This window comes from Pelophylax lessonae, assembly GCF_965119305.1.
Source record: "Pelophylax lessonae genome assembly, chromosome: 1".
In the NCBI taxonomy this organism is placed as follows: Eukaryota; Metazoa; Chordata; class Amphibia; order Anura; family Ranidae; genus Pelophylax; species Pelophylax lessonae.
In genome coordinates this window covers 576,546,074-576,565,203 of record NC_138768.1, presented here as the reverse complement: position 1 = coordinate 576,565,203, position 19,130 = coordinate 576,546,074, and the positions used below count along the sequence as shown (strand labels likewise).

Genomic DNA, 19,130 nt, shown 5'->3' with positions numbered 1-19,130 from the left:
CTGTCCCATTTTCTTGTGCTCTCCACCAAACTGTCAAACCATCCAATAGCTGGTGTCATAAGTGAGCACATGTGGGGAATCATGACGGTTGAAGTTCAAACAGAGGCCAAAGATGGCAGCTTCCTTAGCTGCAAACGATAGGAGGGTTTATTTCCACTTTAACAGACCAGGTTATACATTAAAAGTGGGTGGGGGGGGTCTTCCTTTTCCCGTACTTGCTGTCAATAAGCACAGCCACCGTCATTGATTCACAGCAATCTGTGAATGCAGAAAGTACAAGCCCCGTCTGCCACCGTACCAGAACTACTAATAAGCGCCCTGGTAGTTCATTGACACTTCCTTCCTGACATTACACTCACAATCCAATAATCTCAGGTGCAATGCTTTGCAGGCTCCTTTAGGAAAAAATACATGCACATTTTTTTTTCCTGCAAAATTATGTGCATTTATTATTTTTTCATAAAAGGCGAACTTTGCTTTTAAAGACAGGAAGGAAATGTGTTACTGGTTGGATCACAAGGTGAAAATAAAGGAAAATAAGCCTAAAAAGAAAACAAAATGAAATCATCAAATATAAAGCAGAACTTAACACATTACGGCAACCTTTTTCTCTTTTTATTCCTTCCTCAAAAATTGGAAAAGGTTTCATTATATGCATAGTGTAGTGCCTTTTTGTGCAGCAAGGCAGGCTGGGCTCTACCGTGTCCTGGGATTGCCACGTCTCACCTATCCCAGGATGCAGTGTGTTACCAAGGCTGCAAGATTCAGTGCATGCTCAGGCTCACCGCTGCCCTTGGTATGTTTGTGCACGTGCAAGGAATTTCTGCACATGTGCACAGATGCTGTGGGCTGCTACAGTGTCCATATACAAGAAACTGGCAGCATTTGTGCTAATGTACAGAAATCACCCATGCAGGCATTGATTTGTCACATGGCTCTGCCAGGTTCCAAATACTTGGCACAGCCCTGCCGCAAATCTGCCAATTTGCCAGATTTTTCAAGACGTGGAAGAAGAGATTGATGCACTTGTCCATTTAAAAAGAATAGTTTTTTTTTTTTTTTTAAGAATCATACTTACCTAAGTGGATGTCTTATCAGTCCGATGCTGCATCTACCCCCCGCTGGTTCTAAGACTGAGAATCGAGTGATCAAACACCACTGATTGCTCGGTTCTCAGAGCTCCATGAAGACAGAGCTGGTGACTGTGACGATGGGCTGTGGACGGGAGCGGGAGCTGCTGGCGGAAGCGGCTCGCTGAGAGGCAGAGCCAGGTGCCGGTCTAGGGTTGTGGGCAGATCCGAAGGATATGATCTTTCCCGAGCCTGGACTGACTCAGATGTCAGCCAAAAGCGAGCTTCAGCCTGCTGTCTGCTGAAAAATGGTCACATGAGTGCAGAATGAACTGCATTCCTGTGATCCATAGGAGAAGTACAGCCAAAATAGCCTTGGCTGTACTTCTTGGAAGGACTGGTAAGCTGCAATATTATTAATTTTTTTTGGAGTTTGATATCGCTTTAAAGTGGAGTTCCACCCGTTTTCGTAACTTTAGATCTATGTAATCCCTTTTAAAACTACTTTTACCAATGGAAACTTTTTTTTTTTTTTTTTTTGCTAGTAAATTTACCTTAATTTCTGCTTTATTCCTCCTCTCCTCACTTCCGGGTCAGATCGGCGATGACGTCATTCGGCGATTGGCAGTGTGTGCTGGGATGTATTCCATTCCAGAAATCTAGCAGGAGCTGAGCTGTACTGTGTGTATTCAGGCCGTGACCTGCCCCGCCTCCGCCCCACCTCCTCTCAGTGAGTTGTACTGTATGCATTGTATTCAGGACGTGCTCTGCCCCGCCTCCTCTCAGTGAGTTCAGTGAGAATATAATGCTTTCAGTCCTCGCTCACTGAGAGGAGGCAGGGCGGAGGGGGGGCAGAGAACGGCCTGAATACAATGCATACAGTACAACTCACTGAGAGGAGGCGGGGCAGGTCACGGCTCAGTACAGCTCAGCTCTTGGGTAATACTGCGAGATTTCTGGAATGGAATACATCCCAGCACACACTGCGAATCGCCGAATGACGTCATCGCCGATCGGACCCGGAAGTAAGGAGAGGAGGAATAAAGCAGAAATTAAGGTATTTACTAGCAAAAAAAAAAAGTTTGCATTGGTAAAAGTCGTTTTGAAGGGGATTACATACATCTATGTAATCCAACCTATTAAAAATGGGTGGAACCATTACGCCTTCTTTGGCTGTATACACTTTCTCCAGGCACGCAAAAATCTGAACAGATGTCTTGAGCACCACAAGACACTGAAGCAGCAAATAGTAAATTGGTCAAAATCTTCTAGAACTGATATGGATCATGAGTAAGGCTAGGGTCACACCCATGCAGAAACAAACTACAGTCTATTTAACATGATTTTCTATGGGTCATATTCACATCTGTGCGTTTTCAAATGGTGCGTTTTTTGGAAAGGGTTAAGAACCATGAGGTGTAAGGATAAGGATAAGTTGACCTTTGGGAACATGTTACATGTTCCACCCGTTTTTAGGGTGGAGCATGTAACATGTCTCCAATGCAGCAGCAGCTGGTGCCTAACACCCCCCCCCCCCCCCCCACCCGTGACAGAACTATTGGGAGAAGTTGCCTGTACTGGCTTTCACTTTTTGAAATAAGCAGGGCCATGCGTGGCTCCGCCCACATCATTAATTTAGATAGCTCTGCGTGTTAATGAACTACAAGCCCCGACATCCTTTGCGGCTGTCTACTTGTAGTCCTCAAAGAACTACCTACTATCTGCCTGTCCATACAGGATGTACGAGGACACAGATAAACTGAAAGATCTGCAGGAAACCTGCATGGTAAGAGTGATCTTCTTAATACTGGTGCAATGTTTTACAGGTTCAAATCAAATCCGTGAACAAATCAGTAAACTTATCCTTTAAAATGATTGTAAAGTCTCTTTTTTTTTCAAAACATGTTATACTTACCTGCCTTGTGAAGTGGTTTTCCACAGGGCAGCCAAGATCCTCCTCTTCTCAGGTTCCTGTTCGCTGCTCCTAGCCCCTCCCTCCTGTCGAGTGCCCCCACAGCAAACAGTTTGCTATGAGGGCACCCCAGCCATGCACCAGCTCTGTGTGTCCATTCAGACACTGAGCTGCTGTTCAGCCCCAATTGACAGCCGCGGGGGCCAATGGCACCACTGCTGTGCCTCAGCCAATCGGGAGGGAAAGTCCCTGACAGCCAAGGGACTTGTGGACATCACTGGATAGAGATGGGGCTCAGGTAAGTGTTAGGGGGTGCAGGGACGGTAACTACACAGAAGGTTTTTATTATCTTAATGCATAGAATGCTTTAAGAAAAAAAAAAAAAAAAAAAAACCTTCCGCCTTTACAACTCCTTTAAGAGCCGGTTCACACTTCTGCGTGTGCCGGGTTCGCATGTCATGTCGGAGCGCACTGCTCCGACATGACATGCGATCAGCTGTGCGGTGCGAGTTTAGCCATACAGTTTGTATGGCTAAATTCGCACCGCACCCGCAGCAAAGACGCACAGGAGGCATTTTTGCTGCCGCATCAGGATCGGATCGCTTAGCGGTTCACACTTGTGCGATCCGATCCTGTGCGAACTGCACGATCGCACTGGGATATGCGATCAAACTGGGGGTGTCGTTAAGATTACATTGACACCCCCAGCGGATCGCATATGGCAGTGTGAACTGCCGGGGGTGCGTGTGCGATGCGGGAACAGGCTGCGAATTTGCAGCCTTCCCGCATCGCAATAGTGTGAACCGAGCCTAAGGGCACAAAACAATCTGCCGTTACTCTTTATAAATGCAGACTTCTGAATGCCTTGGCTCTAGAGTCTATGAAAGATGATTCGTTCCATCCACACACACCCAAAACAAAAGTAATTAGACAGACCTTTAGGCCAATATATATATGTTGGGAAATTTACATCCATCTTTGGACAAAGTTATAGAAACAGAACAGCAGAATTTAGAAGAAGCAGAACAGAAGTTAATCACGGACAATCAGGGAAGGAAAAGCAAGCACTGCATCAAGACAGTAACAGGTTGTGGAATTTAGAGGACCATAAGGAAAACAGAATGGAAGCCAATCATGAGAGAGGATGAAGGGAAGAAAATATAGGCTGCTGTCCATATGACACTGAGCAAAAGAGGGCAGGCAAGGGACAGAGAGGATATCGGATCATGAACAAAGGATGCTGAGCATATCCCCCTCATGGACCATTTAGCGATAAAAGGAGGGAGAGGGAGAAGAAGCAGATTTGGAGCTTATTGCTGCTGATGTGTAGAGGACTGAGTGGTAGCTGCTAATGAAATGCAGGGTGAGGATGCAAAACGGAAGCTAGTAAGATGAAGACAAGATGAGTCAGACAGAGGTGATCATTTACTGTGGACAGGAGTGGTATAGGGACGTAGATCAGGAGCTGAGAGTGGACAAGGGAAACTAAGCTTGAAAGGGTGTACAATGTAACAATGTCTGGGAGAGGGAGGCAGAATGGGAACTGACCATAGTTAGTGGTGGGTGGGGGGGAAAGTGAAGGCGTTTGTGACCGAGGAGTGGAGGAATTTAGTGTCAGGTGATTGAACCTGCCGGGGAACACAGAAGTGATCATGGCTGGGCGCAAGTGGGGTTGGGGGGCGTGCTCAGTGAAAGTTGTTGATGATTGAGAGGGGCAGAGTGACTGCTAACCAAAGCATTGGGATATTCACGATTTATAATAAGACAGGGAGGGCAAGGCAGTGCATTGTCCAGTGCTGCATGCTGTTGGTAGACTCAGGACTGCGCATTAATCCAATTACTGGGTCATCTACCCCTGCAGAGGAGCAACCCTTTTGCCCAATCTGTAAATGGGGCCCTAAAGTCAGCAATAAACTTAAAAACATGAATTTTAAAAGTGGTCAAATAGAAAAGTTGACTTTTAATCAGCAGTTACAGATTACAGATACACTACTGCTCTTTGCCAAGAACACAAAAACAAGGTTAGTAGACATCAAAGGGCATATCAGACCCGCTGGGAGTTGGAATGGCAATCGCACCCTGACCCGCGTGTGGAGGCAGAGATATCCGCACCATGAAGGGTCTGGCCGGGTAGCGTGCAGTGTGTCTGATTGGGTGGTGTGCAGCGTGTATGGACACTGGTGAGAACAGATATCCATAAGTTGCCTATTGTACAAATAAATTATGGTTTTTACTGCATACTGCACTTAAGAGTGGCGCTCCTTGTTTTTGTGTTCTTGGATTTGTACAAAGATTGCTTCATCTCTGGGGAGCTGCCTTCTGATTGCTTCTGCCTGCAATTGCTGCCTTTGTGTGTCCCTCTGTGCCATTACCATCCACTGTCACCTTGGAACTTCTGTTCACTCTACCTATGCTTTGACTACTGCTCTTTACACCATGATAGTAAATCGCGTCACAAGGATTACAAAAGAAAAACGTCTTACTACCACAGTTCATTAGAGGGCCAAAAACGTGAACAGTACAACAGTATATTTTTGCTTCCTTTATGTAATCTATATATATATTTTTTTTTCCTTTTACAGGTGGATCACAAAGACGACGTACCCCACTAAACTGAACAAAACTTGGATGGCCACAGATTGGTGGAATGTGTGTGATATAGAACTGCAGTGGTCCAAGAATCAAATTAGCTTATAGCAAAAGGATAAATAAATAGTGTACATTTCTAAGCAAAGCATTGGAATGAAGCTTGCACCTGTAGTAACAGCAATAACATTCAGTTTTATCTCCATTTAATAAATAATCAGTAATTTTGTTAGAACCACCTTTAAAGGCATCCCAGGGCTGGTTTCCTGGAAATACCACAATTAAACTCATCAGGGCAAAGATTTCACTTAAGTGTTAATACAAAAGCAATTTAGCGATAAGCGCCAGTGGATATCACTTGGATTCTTGGATCACTGCATAGAGGAGACTATGACAAACATCACATACATTCTTTATTTTTCTACCTGCACTTGCCAGGGTGTTACCAAAATTGAAGGGTGGCGCTGGAGCAGTGGAAACACTGAAGTTCCCAATGTTAAAGTTTAGGGCAGGGTTAGCAGCTAGTCCGAAACCACCAAAGTTAAACCCAGTGGTGTTGGACGTCGCTGGCTCAAGCCCTCCAAATCCTGATGAGTGGGAAGCATGAAGAAAAAGGTGGCAGGAAGTAAAAAGAAGTTTAGAGAGGATTATAGGAAAGCATATATCCAGGATGGTTGAATAAAAAGAAAATTATAGGAAAAGCATATATCTACGTTGGCTTTATTAATAAAGAGAGATCGAAAACTCTTATGCATAGTATGTCAAAGTACTGCGATTACATATTTATATACACTACATATTGAATAATTGAAAAGTTCTCACACTTGCCACATTTATACAGGTGAAAGGTATGTTTATGTTGATGCAACTGACAGAATCTAGATTTTACACCTTCAGTCTTGAATGAAGGGGGGGAACATGCTGTAGGGATTAAAATGCACTTCAAATCCTAGATTAAAGAGGGAAGAGCCCACTCCCCACTAAAATAAGATGTAAATCAGTTTTAAATTGAATAAGTGTCTGTACATCTAACTAGAGTATTATTCTTGTTTCAGAAGAGCTTAAATCCAAATTGCTAAATTTTTCTTAACCATACCACACAAATGTTTTGATGTGTTCCTGCCAATCTTTAAAATCACTGGTACGGACTTGAGACGTGTGTTATCACTCTACACAGACATTCTTTATGACAAACTCTGAGCAGTAGGATCCCTTTTGAGGATAAGTAGTTATCCTAAAATGTCTGATGGTTGCGAGTGTGAGAAGCATATTTTGGCACAAGATTACACTGCTGAATGATATAGGAACACTTTACCCTATGGAGAAATTTCTCTTCACTTCCTTGCCTGGAAATGCAACAGGAAAAGTGAGTAGAAATCTGATGAAAATCCCCCTCAGCTGTCACTGGAACAGCAGGTGTCCCCATTGGGAAGATCTCCCCTCACCACATAATCGGGTGATTTTCGCTGACCACCTGTTTTATAAAGCTGTAAGGGCGTCTTCACACTGATCTGCTAAGCTTTGGCCCCAGCGCAGTGTACCCGTGGTTTTCGTGCAGGTTACCTTTTTGAAAGCACACCAAAGCCGTGAGGTGAAAGCACAGCTGAGTCACGCAAAAATCATGGGTACACTGGGCAACAGCCAAAGTGCAGAGGATCTGCCCTGAATGTTCTGGGCAACAGCCAAAGTGCAGAGGATCTGCCCTGAATGTTTAGATTGCCCATCATTTACTGTCCTACTGACAATAGTCATCAGGGCAAATCTAATTAGAGGGAACAAATACAGCAATAAAAATCAGAGAGTTTCCAAACTTTCCTTAGGCCCCTTTCACACAGGCTTTCTGATCAGGTCCGCCTGTCAGTTTTTGCAAATGGACCTGATCGGATGCTCCATGCACTCCTATGAAGCAGCGGATGTCATTGGTGACAGGTCCACTGACACCCGCTATCGGATCCTGTCCGTGAAATCCAGATGTATGGAAACCCTCTTTTTTTCTGGAGGACCGGATCGGATGAAAACGGACAGGTGGTCCGTTTTTAACCGAACTCCCATAGAGTAGAGCAAGGATCTGACAGGTGTGTCTCTGCAAAGTAAGCAGAAACGGACATGTCACCTGCCTGCCGCCAATCCCCACTGAGCAAAATAGAGTCCTCCGGGCGGGAACCCCATGTGAAAGGACCCTTACTCTAAAAATGAGAAAAAAAAAAGTTTGGGTATACACTTTAAATCACTTTGTAATTCTATACATATTAATACCAATCTGTTTGATGGCTCTGTATTGTTTATAGCTATCACAGTGTTATAGTTCTAAGGTTATCTTGTTAGATATTAGCGTGGAAAATTTCAGCTATTAAAATTAGGAAAAATGAGCACACATTTTTTAATCTCAATTACTAAATATTATGTAAACCGTATCAGAAAAAAAATACACTTGAGCAACTTTGTCCTATAGTACACGTTGTCTGAAACGTTCACATTGTAATGATCGATTCTATATGCAGAAACTGTCTTAGCCCCCGTTGACACCAGTGTGATTTGTCATGAAATTTGACAGGATCAAATCGCATGACAAGTTGCACCTCATTGCCAGCAATAGAACAGTTCAAATAGCTGCGATTCAGGACGCAGCAACTTTGGAAAAAGGTTCCTGCATTCATCGTGACTTGCATATACTTCTAGTGTTTGACGTTGAAATGAAATCGGCAGTGCAAACTGTGCAGCTTTGAAATGGTGCTGGAGTAGAGCAAGTTCAAAGCTGCACTGGTGTGAACGGGGACTAAAGGTTCATTCAGACAGGTGTTAATGCCCGTTCTACGTTCTGAGCTGCTGTTTTCTGCATCTACCTTTGAGCTGTGTGCAGCCTATAGAGGTGGAAGCAGACGTAGAGGCTGAATGGATACAGCCGCATGTCAAATTTTGACATGCATGCAGCAGTGAGTGCAAAGATCCGAACACACAAAGGAGAGATGAACTAAAAAACTGGAACACAATCTGGTGCATCTGTACATAGTAACCAGTTTCTAACTTCAGCGTGTTCAATTAAGCTTTGACAAGAAGGCTCTGTTCACACTAGTGCGACTCCAAATCTGCACTATGAGACTTTACACTTTATGGCACTCAAGTCCCATCAAAATAGTGCATGAGCCTTTTCAAAGTCACAGATTGGAACAGGTGCCATTTAATTCAATGACTGCGACTTGTCATGCGACTATGTGTCCAAGGTCGCAAGTCCCACTAGTGTGAACGAAACCTAAAACCTAGAAGCCGATTTATTACTATGCACAGCTGCAACAGATTCTGTGTGCTCCAGTTTTAGTAAATTCCCCCTTTCCTATGTTCAGACCTACCCCAGGTTCCTGCATACCTATCAAATTTTACCATGTGGCTGTGTTTGGACATGTGCGTGTAGCCAATGTGTCTGCATCCACCTCTATAGGCTGCCTGTCAAAAATTGTGGTTGTTGGGGGTTGGTGCGGACCTAGGATAAAATACCTGTGTCTGTGTGCACACCTAAGTGTATTCAGTAAATATTGTATTCAACGTCTAAACCAAAAAATAGCATACATGGGAAAAGTGTTCTGCATAGATCGCAGAAAAAAGTTGGTTATATGATGCACAAGGTAACACATAAATGATGTGATAATAGGTCAATTTATTATGATAATATTGTGTGGAATGCACACTGTGCAGTACAAGTCATGATGTTTCAACGATTATCACATCATTTATGTGTTACCTTGTGCATCATTCACCCTCCATATAACCAACTTTTTTCTGCAATCTCTATAGGCTGCCTGCATGCAGTTTCAAGGAGGATGTACACAAAGAAAACAGCGGCTCAGCATACAGGACGGGTGTCAATGCCCATCTGAATGAGCCCCAATACTCAAGTACATGAAGGGTACAGTAGCGTAGCAAAGCAAGAACTATAAGAAGCTTGTTACATTTGCCAGGATGCGGCCCTCAAACAAGCACACTGCCTAAAAGCTTTAAATGATGCCATCCCATAACTCTGGCACCCCTCCTTTCTCCAGCAGCCTCCACTATGCACTAAATTGCCTTGGTGAAGGGTGAACAGAACAGCAATCACATATAAGGTGTAGTATATCCCTGTGGCTTGCATTCTGAGCTATATCCAAGCTTGTGAGGTGAAGTGGGAAGTATAAACCCCGCTTAACCTGATCCCCCAGCTCTTATGAACAAGTAGTATCAAAATAAGCAATTCCATCTCCAAATCTTTTCTGCCAGCAATGTATTATTTATTAAAAGATTTAAGAAAGAGCATCTATGACAAAAAAAAAAAGTTAGGTACCTGGTAACTTATTTTCTGGAAATCTTCCAGTGCAACATGTAATAAAAGGCTTTTCCCACTTAAACAGAAAACATCCACCATTATAAAAAGTGACCCATGCTTATACGCCTCAGTCATACAAAAGTAGAGGAGAAACAGCGAAGGAAGGAAGGAAGGAAGCCACAAGATAACTTAGAGCTGGGTTGCTGTTCTGCCCTGGAAGATTCCCAGAAAATTCGTTATCAGGTACCCATTTTCTCAATTCATCGATTAAAGGCAGCATCTAAGAGGTTTGAAATACATATTTACTTAGGGAGGGACCATATCCTGAAGGACCTTCCTACTAAAAAGGACTGTCCCTGGCTGGATAAGAGGTCTATCCTTATGAAGATTTGAAAGCTCAACCATGTCAGTTGTAGCTCCTGCTTTCTTTGTACAATGATGTCCAGGTTCTGGTGGAATGGGCTGTGATTCATATTGGTGGCACTAGGATTTAAGATTGGTAAGACAGTGCTATGGCCTCCTCAATTCATCAGGCAATAGTGCTTTTGGGGGCTTTGTGACCTTTGTTGGGCTCAAAAAAAAAAAAAAAAAGAGGAGGAGGACAAACCTTGCTGATGTCTTTCTTCAGTCCTTTAGCCTTTCAAGTAGGCTACGAGACTTCTCCCAACGTCCAGTCAATAGAATGTTTGTTTGTTGTTGGGCATATTTGCACATATTTAGGGGAATAGTGACATCTTGTGCCCTGTAAAGCTAAGAGGATACTCTTGGTAGGAAAGGTGGATCGGTTTTAAGGGCTATCTTGTCTATGAAGATAGTACAGTAGGGTTCTTGGTTGGAAAGAGCTTGGAGTTTGCTCACCCTGCATGCTGACACTAAAGAACCCAACAGAATTGTTTTTAAGTGTAAGGATTCTCATTTAACAATCCTCTATAGGTTCAGCTGGGGGTTTGAGAAACCCTTGTAAGACTGTAAATAGATCCCAGGCTGGGAAGTTTCTTGAGGAAGGAGGCCTCGATCTGGCAATGGATTGTAAAAACCTTTTAACCAGTACCAATTTGATGTCAAGAAAACCAGATAAAATTGAGAAGTGCCCTTTGAGAGCGCTGTGTGAGTAGTTTTATTTTTTATACTACTCTTCCTTGTGGGAATTCTAGAATCATTTGGATGGAGTAGCCCGCTCTCTGTTCCAGGCCTCAAATTATTTGCGCACTCTTGTAAATGGCTAATTTCATCTTTTTCATGCTGGGAAGCACCATAGTTACATAGTTAGTGAGGTTGAAAAAAAGACATCAGTCCATCCAGTTCAACCTATGATGTGTGTGTGTTTGCTTTTAACCGTACATTGTATACCCCTGTATGTTGTGGTCTTTAAGGTGTCCATCTAATAGTTTTTTGAAACTATCAATGCTCCCTGCTGATACGACTGCTTGTGGAAGAGAATTCCACATCCTTACCGCTCTTACAGTGAAGAACCCCTTACGCATTTTAAGGTTAAACCGCCTTTCCTCTAGTTTTAGTGAGTGGCCACGTGTCTTATTGTATCTCCTTTCTCTGAATAGTTTGTTCCTTATGCTAGGGTCGCCAGTACAGTATTTGTACATTGATATCATATCCCCCCTCAATCGTCTCTTCTCCAGAGAGAATAGGTTCAGTGCTTGTAGTCTTTCCTCATAGCTGATGTCCTCCATTCCCCTAATTATTTTTGTTGCCCTTCTCTGGACTTTCTCCAGTTCCAGCACATCCTTCCTGAGGACCGGTGCCCAGAACTGGACAGCATACTCCAGATGTGGCCGGACCAGAGTCTTGTAGAGCGGGAGAATAATCTCTTTATTTCTGGAGTGAATCCCCTTTTTTATACATCCCAGTATTCTGTTGGCTTTGCTTGCAGCGGCTTGGCATTGCATGCCACTGCCAAGCCTGTTGTCTACCAGTACCCCCAAGTTCTTTTCCATCCTAGACTCACCCAGAGGTTTCCCCCCTAGTGAGTAGCTTGCTTTCTGGTTTCTGGCCCCCAGGTGCATTACTTTACATTTTTCAACATTAAACCTCATCTGCCATGTAGTTGCCCACCCCGTTATTTTGTTCAGGTCCGCTTGTAAGGTTTCCACATCCTGCATAGAAGATATTGGCAAGCTTAGTTTAGTATCATCTGCAAATACTGAGATTGTACTAGATATCCCCTCCTCTAGATCATTTATGAATAAATTAAACCGGATTGGTCCCAGGACAGAACCCTGGGGGACCCCACTTTCCATACCCGCCCAATCCGAGTACTCCCCATTAATCACCACCCTCTGGACTCTCCCCTGGAGCGAGTTCTCTATCCAGGTACTCACCTTATGGTCCATACCTACCTTCCTTAGTTTGTACAGTAAGCGTTTGTGGGGAACGGTGTCAAAGGCCTTTACAAAGTCCAGATACACCACATCCACAGGCTTTCCCTTATCTAGGTGGCAGCTCACTTCATCGTAGAAAGTTAATAGATTGGTTTGACAAGAACGATTTTTCATGAATCCATGCTGATTACTACTAATAATACCGTTTTCATTACTAAAGTCTTGTATGTGGTCCCTTAACATCCCCTCCAAAATTTTGCAGACTACAGATGTTAGGCTGACCGGCCTATAGTTACCCGGGATACATCTCGGCCCCTTTTTAAATATTGGTACCACGTTGGCTTTTTTCCAATCAGCTGGCACCATACCCATCTGTAGACTATCCTTAAAGATCAAGAATAATGGTCTGGCAATCACCTAGCTGAGCTCATTAAGAACCTTCGGGTGCAAGCCATCCGGTCCCGGGGATTTATGTTAAGTTTCTCTAGTTTAGCTCTAAGTCTATCTTCTGTTAGCCATGGCGGCACTTCCTGAGGTGTATTATTTAGTTCGGCCTTACAAGCAAGGTTCGTGTAGCCCCCCGATTCTTTTGTGAAGACTGAAGAGAAGAAATTATTTAACACTTCCGCCTTTTCTCTGTCCTCAGTGGCCATATTTCCTTTGTCATCTTTTATGGGTCCAATGAGTTCTGGCCTCGCTTTCCTACTGTTTATATACTTAAAGAATTTCTTGGGGTTCTTTTTACTCTCCTCCGCTATATGTCTCTCGTGTTCTATTTTAGCCGCCCTGATTTCATCTTTACATTTCTTATTACACTCTTTGTAGTGCTTAAATGCTGCCAATGACCCCTCAGTCTTGTATTTTTTGAAGGCCTTTTCTTTAGCACTAATATACATTTTTATGTTGGAGTTTAGCCACCCAGGGTTTAGTTTTGCTCTTTTAAATTTAGTTCCCTTTGGAATGCACTGGCCAATCCCCTTTGAGTGGTAATGGGATGTGCTGTTGTATACCCATGCCTTATGAGTGAACCATGCTCTTTGAAGCCAGTAAGGTGCAATCAGTATGACTTTTGCCTTTTCCTCGCAAATTTTTTGGATTACTTGCAGGACCAAGTTGATCAGGGAAAATGCATTGGGCAAACATATCCAAGTCTACATTCCTGCTGTTCTGTAAGGGAGAAGAGTTTTGTTGTTTTGGTATTGCTTCCTGAAGCAAAGAGGTCTATTGTTGATGTCCCTTATGTTTGTGTGTTAAATTAGGGTCTCTATTTTAGACATTTCCTGCTCAGAAAGTCTGCTAGACGATTTTAGGTAGGGATGCACCGAATATTCGGCGGCCGAACATTATTCGGCCGAAAATAGAGAAAATAGCACTTTCGGCATTCGGCCGAATAAGTCAAAAGGCCGAATAATTTTGAGCCGAACAATGTCAGCTTCCGCCCTGACCGCTCACCTTCCTCATTACGGCTCGCGGCTCCCTTCTCACACGCCGCCGATGTCCTGTCCGGCCGCGAGTAGGGGGTGTGACGTCATGCGCGCGTCCCGCCCCCTGCTCCTGACTGCGGCTCCTTCACACTAGGTCCACGCCCCGCCCCCCTGTTCGCGGCTTTTGGCTCTGGCTGCAGTTCAGGTATGTGATGTGGAGCTGAGCACATTTGGGGGAGAATACGGTAGCTGGCAGCTGCACAAGCATTAGTGTGCAGACTGCCATATGTTGTTGCCACTTGCCATGCTCATTACATTAGAGTGCCCTATAAAGTGCCCCTTAACAAAAAAAAAAGAAAAAAAATGTGCCCAACAGAGTGCTCCCTTGACATAAAATGTGGCCATCAGCGTGCCCCTTATTTTATGCTAAGGGACATGCTGATGAGCATATTTTATGTTAAGGGGCACTCTGATGGGCATATTTTATGTTAAGGGGCACGCTAATGGGCATATTTTATGTTAAGAGCAACGCTGATTTAAATGTTTTGTTTTGCCCATCAGCGTGCCCCCTAACATAAAATGTGCCCATCAGCGTGCCCCCTAAAAATTGGCAAAATAAATGGAAAAAATGCGAAACACCGCATTCGGTATTCGGCCTTCGGCCAAGCATTTCATTATTATTCGGCTTCGGCGAATTTCATTTCGGTGCATCCCTAATTTTAGGTCCCCTTAAAAGTGAATCACTGATAGGGATAGTAGATTTTCTTATGACCAAGACAGGATGGTGTCTGCTAGAGCCATCAAACAGTGAGATAGGGTGTCCCCTTGTCTCCTGATGTAGGCAATGATGGTGGCATTCTCCGACCGGATCTATACATGTCTGCCTCTGATCAGTTTCTTGAAGTAATTAAGAGCTTGTTCCACTGCCTTCAATCCTCTCGTGGTGGAGGATTTCTGGGCCTATATCTTGTTCCATGTGCCTTGTGCTAGTCTGTCTTCCAAATGTGCACCACATCCCCACACACTTACATCCCATTTTGCATGTTTTGGCATTCAGCCACCATCTCATGGAATCTCTGATCCATGTAGGAATCTGGATTAAGTTTTCTAGGGTTGTTGGATTTCCATACCATTGGGAATAAGCGTCTTAGGAAGGTCCAGTGTTGCCAAGAACGCTCTTGGCTAAATGTTTTTGATCAAATACAGAATTTTTTAAATTTTACCTTCTTGTTTAAAGGCTTTAGGTTCAAAATTAGTCAGAATTTCCCAGAGGGCTTCTGCTTTGAAAACGGGAGCATTAAATCCCTCCCCTTTCTGGAGTGAGTTTTGTAGGGTTGTCGGGATTCCCATTCCATTGAAAAAGAAGGAAGTTCTGTAGGAGTCTCATGAAAACTGTGCCATGTGTCAGTATACCTGAGGCCTAGAACCCCTGTGATGGCTCTGACTTGTCATTGTCGACACGTAGAGAGATGTTATTTCTTCTGAGTTTCTGTACTTTCCCCTATTGTGAGAAAGACTTTGGTTTGTTCAGTGTCTGCTAGGTAGACTAGGTAGGTGACGGTTTGTGTTGGCGTTCAGTGAGACTTTTCGTTCAAAAGCCACGCCAGATTTTTTAGGTGTTGAATCTCTGTTCTCAGATTGGCTTCTAGACTTTTCTTTGGGTTGAAAAACAACAGAAGGCTGTTCAGATGGGTAATTATACCAACCCCCCTTAGTCTTAGACCTTTTAGCGCTTCTGCTAATATTTTTGTAAATACCCCCAGCACCAAGGAGAGGCCAATGGAAGGGCAGAGTATTGAAGATGTAGTGTCTTGGGGGGGGGGGGGGGCAATCTCTATTGAGTTTTTCTTGGGAGGATAAATGAAATTAACTTTTTGTATCAAGAGCTCCTTCTAATAACATTAGCAGCCCTGCCGCTTTATCCCTCAACTTCCATAAGACACATAATAAAATGTCTCCTAGGGGGAATACCAGGGAACTCTTATGTAACCTTCCACCAAAATGTTTAAGATGAACTGACTTCCTGCTATCTTTTACCATTGCGGTAGGTGGGCAGTAAATTAGAAGAGAAGCGGTTTAACATTAAACTGCGTAAAGGGTTCTTTACTGCCAGAGAGGTAAGGATGTGGAATTCTCTTCCACAAGCAGTGGTATCAGCAGGAAGCATCATTAGTTTCAAAAAACTATTAGATGGGCACCTTAAAGACCGCAACAAACAGGAGTATATGATGCATCACTGACAAACACACATAAATCATAGATTGAACTGGATGGACAGATATCTTTTTTTTTACCTCACTATGTAACTCAGTTGCACAGGCATGTGTAACTTTTTAGAACGGTGGATGTTGTATTTGCTGCTTCACGTGGGAGGAGAATTCTCTCAGATGATTCCCTGGTAGTTGACTTGAGAAAACCTTTTCATCTTTTTTGACACAAGCGTCAAGCGATTTGGAGATGTAAATGCACTACCTGATACATTACATTACCTACATACAGAAAAACGTCAAATATTCTTTGTACTCTATTGTGACAAACATAAAACATTTCATAAAGAATTAGTCACAGGCATATGGGTCTTTTTTTTTTTGTTTCTTACACCAAAACGTACCAATCTGCTGTTATTCACTAACAATGCAATTACAATCCTGTAACAAGATGTTAGTATTTTGAGCTCTGTTCCCCAGGTAGGGTAGGTTAGGCTTACCGCCAAATCCTGTTGATGCCGTAGTGGTAGTGTTACCAAATCCAAAACCTGATGCAGTAGTCTTGGGAGTAAAACTTCCCAGGGAAAAGCCAGTTGTGCCTGTTGTACAAAATACATTACCAGTAAAAGAATAGACTGAAGCTTTGCTACATATATTAAAAAGTACAGCAAAGCTTGACCAATATAAGCTTGCAAGATTTTTTTAAAAAACTTGTCAAGTGCTTCACAATACTGTAGCAGTGTCAATAAAGGGTTGTTGATAACTTTCAAGTGCATAAAATACAATCATGAAGTTCTCAAATAACCATTAACATGTTTTAATCTTTTAAATCTGCAGCTTTCATTAAAAGTATACCCCGTGATCCTACCATGAAGGTTCTTGCCAGGCACTTCCTCCTAAAGGGTGACAACTGTCTAGCATACTAGCTCATTATGAAATACTTACCTTAAAACGAAGCCCCAACACGGTCGACCGGACACCGCTTAGGGAGCTGTCATGTTCCCTCGGCTTCTCTTCTGGGTTCGGCGGCTCCGGCGCTGTGAGCCGCAATGACGTCACTCCCGCGCAAAGCAGGAGGTCCCTTTCCGGCAAGGAGCTCTGAAGGTTTGCCAGACCTTCAGAGCACATGCGCTGCTGGTGTCAGCGGCTGCATGCAGGGTGATTATCTCCTAAACCGTGCAGGTTTAGGAGATATTCATTTTACCTACAGGTAAGCCTTATTAAAGGCTTACCTGTAGGTAACAGTTAAGTATACTCCGACACTACCGCTTTAAGTTCTCCACCCCCTTTTTTCTGAACTCTAGACAATCTGTAAAATTTTGGAGTTTGAATGGATGTAGAAAAGGGAAGATGGCAGATAGACATATACAACTTTCATAGGAGGATTTGTTTCATCTCTGTTTATCACCTGAGGCCAGTCACTTCACTGGGGATATGTGAGGGTTTACAACCAATTTAAGCTTTTAACATGAAAGCTGGTAATTGGTTACCATGCAAAGCTGCTCCAGATCACCAGGGTGCTGGCTTCAAGAACCTAGTAGAGACGGCCAGCTAATGGGACTTAAGATATGATAAAGGTACAGGACTCTGTGCACCAGTGGAATGGCAGAATACAACAGAACAGAAGCTGGATTCACTAGACATGCGAGTAGGGGTGCACCGATCCAACTTTTCTAGTCCCGATACCGGTACCTGGCATTGTGTATCTGCCAATACCGATCCGGAACTACACACATACACAATATGCATGCGGCTGCAGTACAGAGCAAAGCCACTGCTTCATGTGTATGGCTCCTCCATTCACAGCGGAGTGCATCTGATATCACTCCGTCTGTGAGCCGGACCTTTTGCAGGAAGTAGCTGTTGCGGAACTACACATCCCATGAGGCATTGTAATACTCCTACATTTACAGATATGACTAGGCATGATGGGAATTGTAGTTCCTGAACAACTGGAGGGCCATAGTTTGAAGACCCCTTATCTCTACTGACCAGGAGGCTGCCATAACCTGTATGTTATAGATAAACTGAAGTTTTATATTAGAAAGCAGGCAGGCTCAGTAGTGCAGAAGAGACGTGTAGTGTCTCATCTGCAATTAAACACACCCACATGTCTGCTCGCATGCACAGCTCAGTTAACATATCAAGAGTGACAGAGGGGCGGTGTAGTGGTTAGCACTTTCACCTAGCAGCAAAAGGGTCGCTGGTTCAAATCCCAATCATGACACTACCTGCCTGGAGTTTGCATGTTCTCCCTGTGCCTGCATGCGTTTCCTCCGGGTACTCCGGTTTCCTCCCACACTCCAGACATGCTGGTAGGTTAATTGGATCCTGTATAAAAAAAATTGGCCCTACTGTGTATGTATGAATGTGAGTTAGGGACCTTAGATTGCATGCTCCTTGAGGGCAGGGACTGATGTGAATGTGCAATGTATATGTAAAGCGCTGCGTAAATTGACAGCACTATACAAGTACCTGAAATAAATAATAAATCCTGCAGAGGCCTGGGAGAAGACTCCAGCTTCGGACTGCTGATGCAAAAGCATAACAGAGCTCAGTTCTGCTTCAAAGAACTCAGGGACTACAAGGAGCAGCAGGATATGGTGTGTGCAGCTGTGCGTGTGGTGCTGCTGTGCAAGACAACCAATCGCCTTCTATCTTAAACTTGCTCAGCTAGACTTTGAAAATGAGAGACAGAATCTGATTGGTTGCCATGCACAGCTGTCCCAGACTCTGTTTGCTCCAGTTCCTACACATTGCCCTCTTTACCTTTTTACACCCCCCCCCCCATAAAGTAACACTCAGCCCAGATTAGTCTGGCCTTCAGGTTACATTACTGTACACACCATCTATATTGAAGGCTGGTACCACTATATACATAACATGAAAAACAAGTGTAACGGGTACAGATCCAGCGAGAAACCTCCTTTTGACTGGTCGCCTACCTTGGTTGGCCGCGGTACCCGCGGCAGAGCCAAAATTGAACGCCATGTCACTTATCACCCGAGAATCAACCCGGTTTGAGACCAAGACAGTCAAAACCGCGCTACAACCATCAGGAAGCAAGACATGTACTACGCATGCGCATGAAAGTCGCGTTAGTGTACTGCGCATGCGTATGAAAGTTACGCTAGTACACTACGTACGCACACTTCCTCTGGAAGCGACTGACGTTACCTGGCCGTCACCGGTGGGCGTGGCATTGGTGATGATGTTAGTGTGCGCCAAGGGTGCCAGATATGGGCGTGGGGATGAGGGGCGGATGTTGGGTTCAGTCAGTGAGATTGGGCAGTTTTTATTA

The 19,130-nt window shown here is 43.9% G+C and overlaps 1 protein-coding gene across 2 annotated transcripts in view; it reads right to left on the bottom strand.

The window, feature by feature from the left end:
* NUP54 (nucleoporin 54) overlaps positions 1 to 18,918 on the bottom strand; it is an 80,236-nt gene extending 61,318 nt beyond the window's left edge. Inside the window, exons 1-3 of one of the 2 annotated variants that reach the window (XM_082245374.1) lie at positions 18,775 to 18,918; positions 16,330 to 16,428; positions 5,994 to 6,155 (exon numbers count right to left, since the gene is read on the bottom strand). In XM_082245374.1, the coding sequence (XP_082101500.1) occupies positions 5,994 to 6,155; positions 16,330 to 16,428; positions 18,775 to 18,820 (307 nt within the window). In that variant the 5' untranslated portion in view covers positions 18,821 to 18,918. The remainder of the gene's footprint in view (positions 1 to 5,993; positions 6,156 to 16,329; positions 16,429 to 18,774) is intronic. The other variant, XM_082245375.1, reaches the window with a different exon arrangement.
* Positions 18,919 to 19,130: the final 212 nt, after the last annotated feature.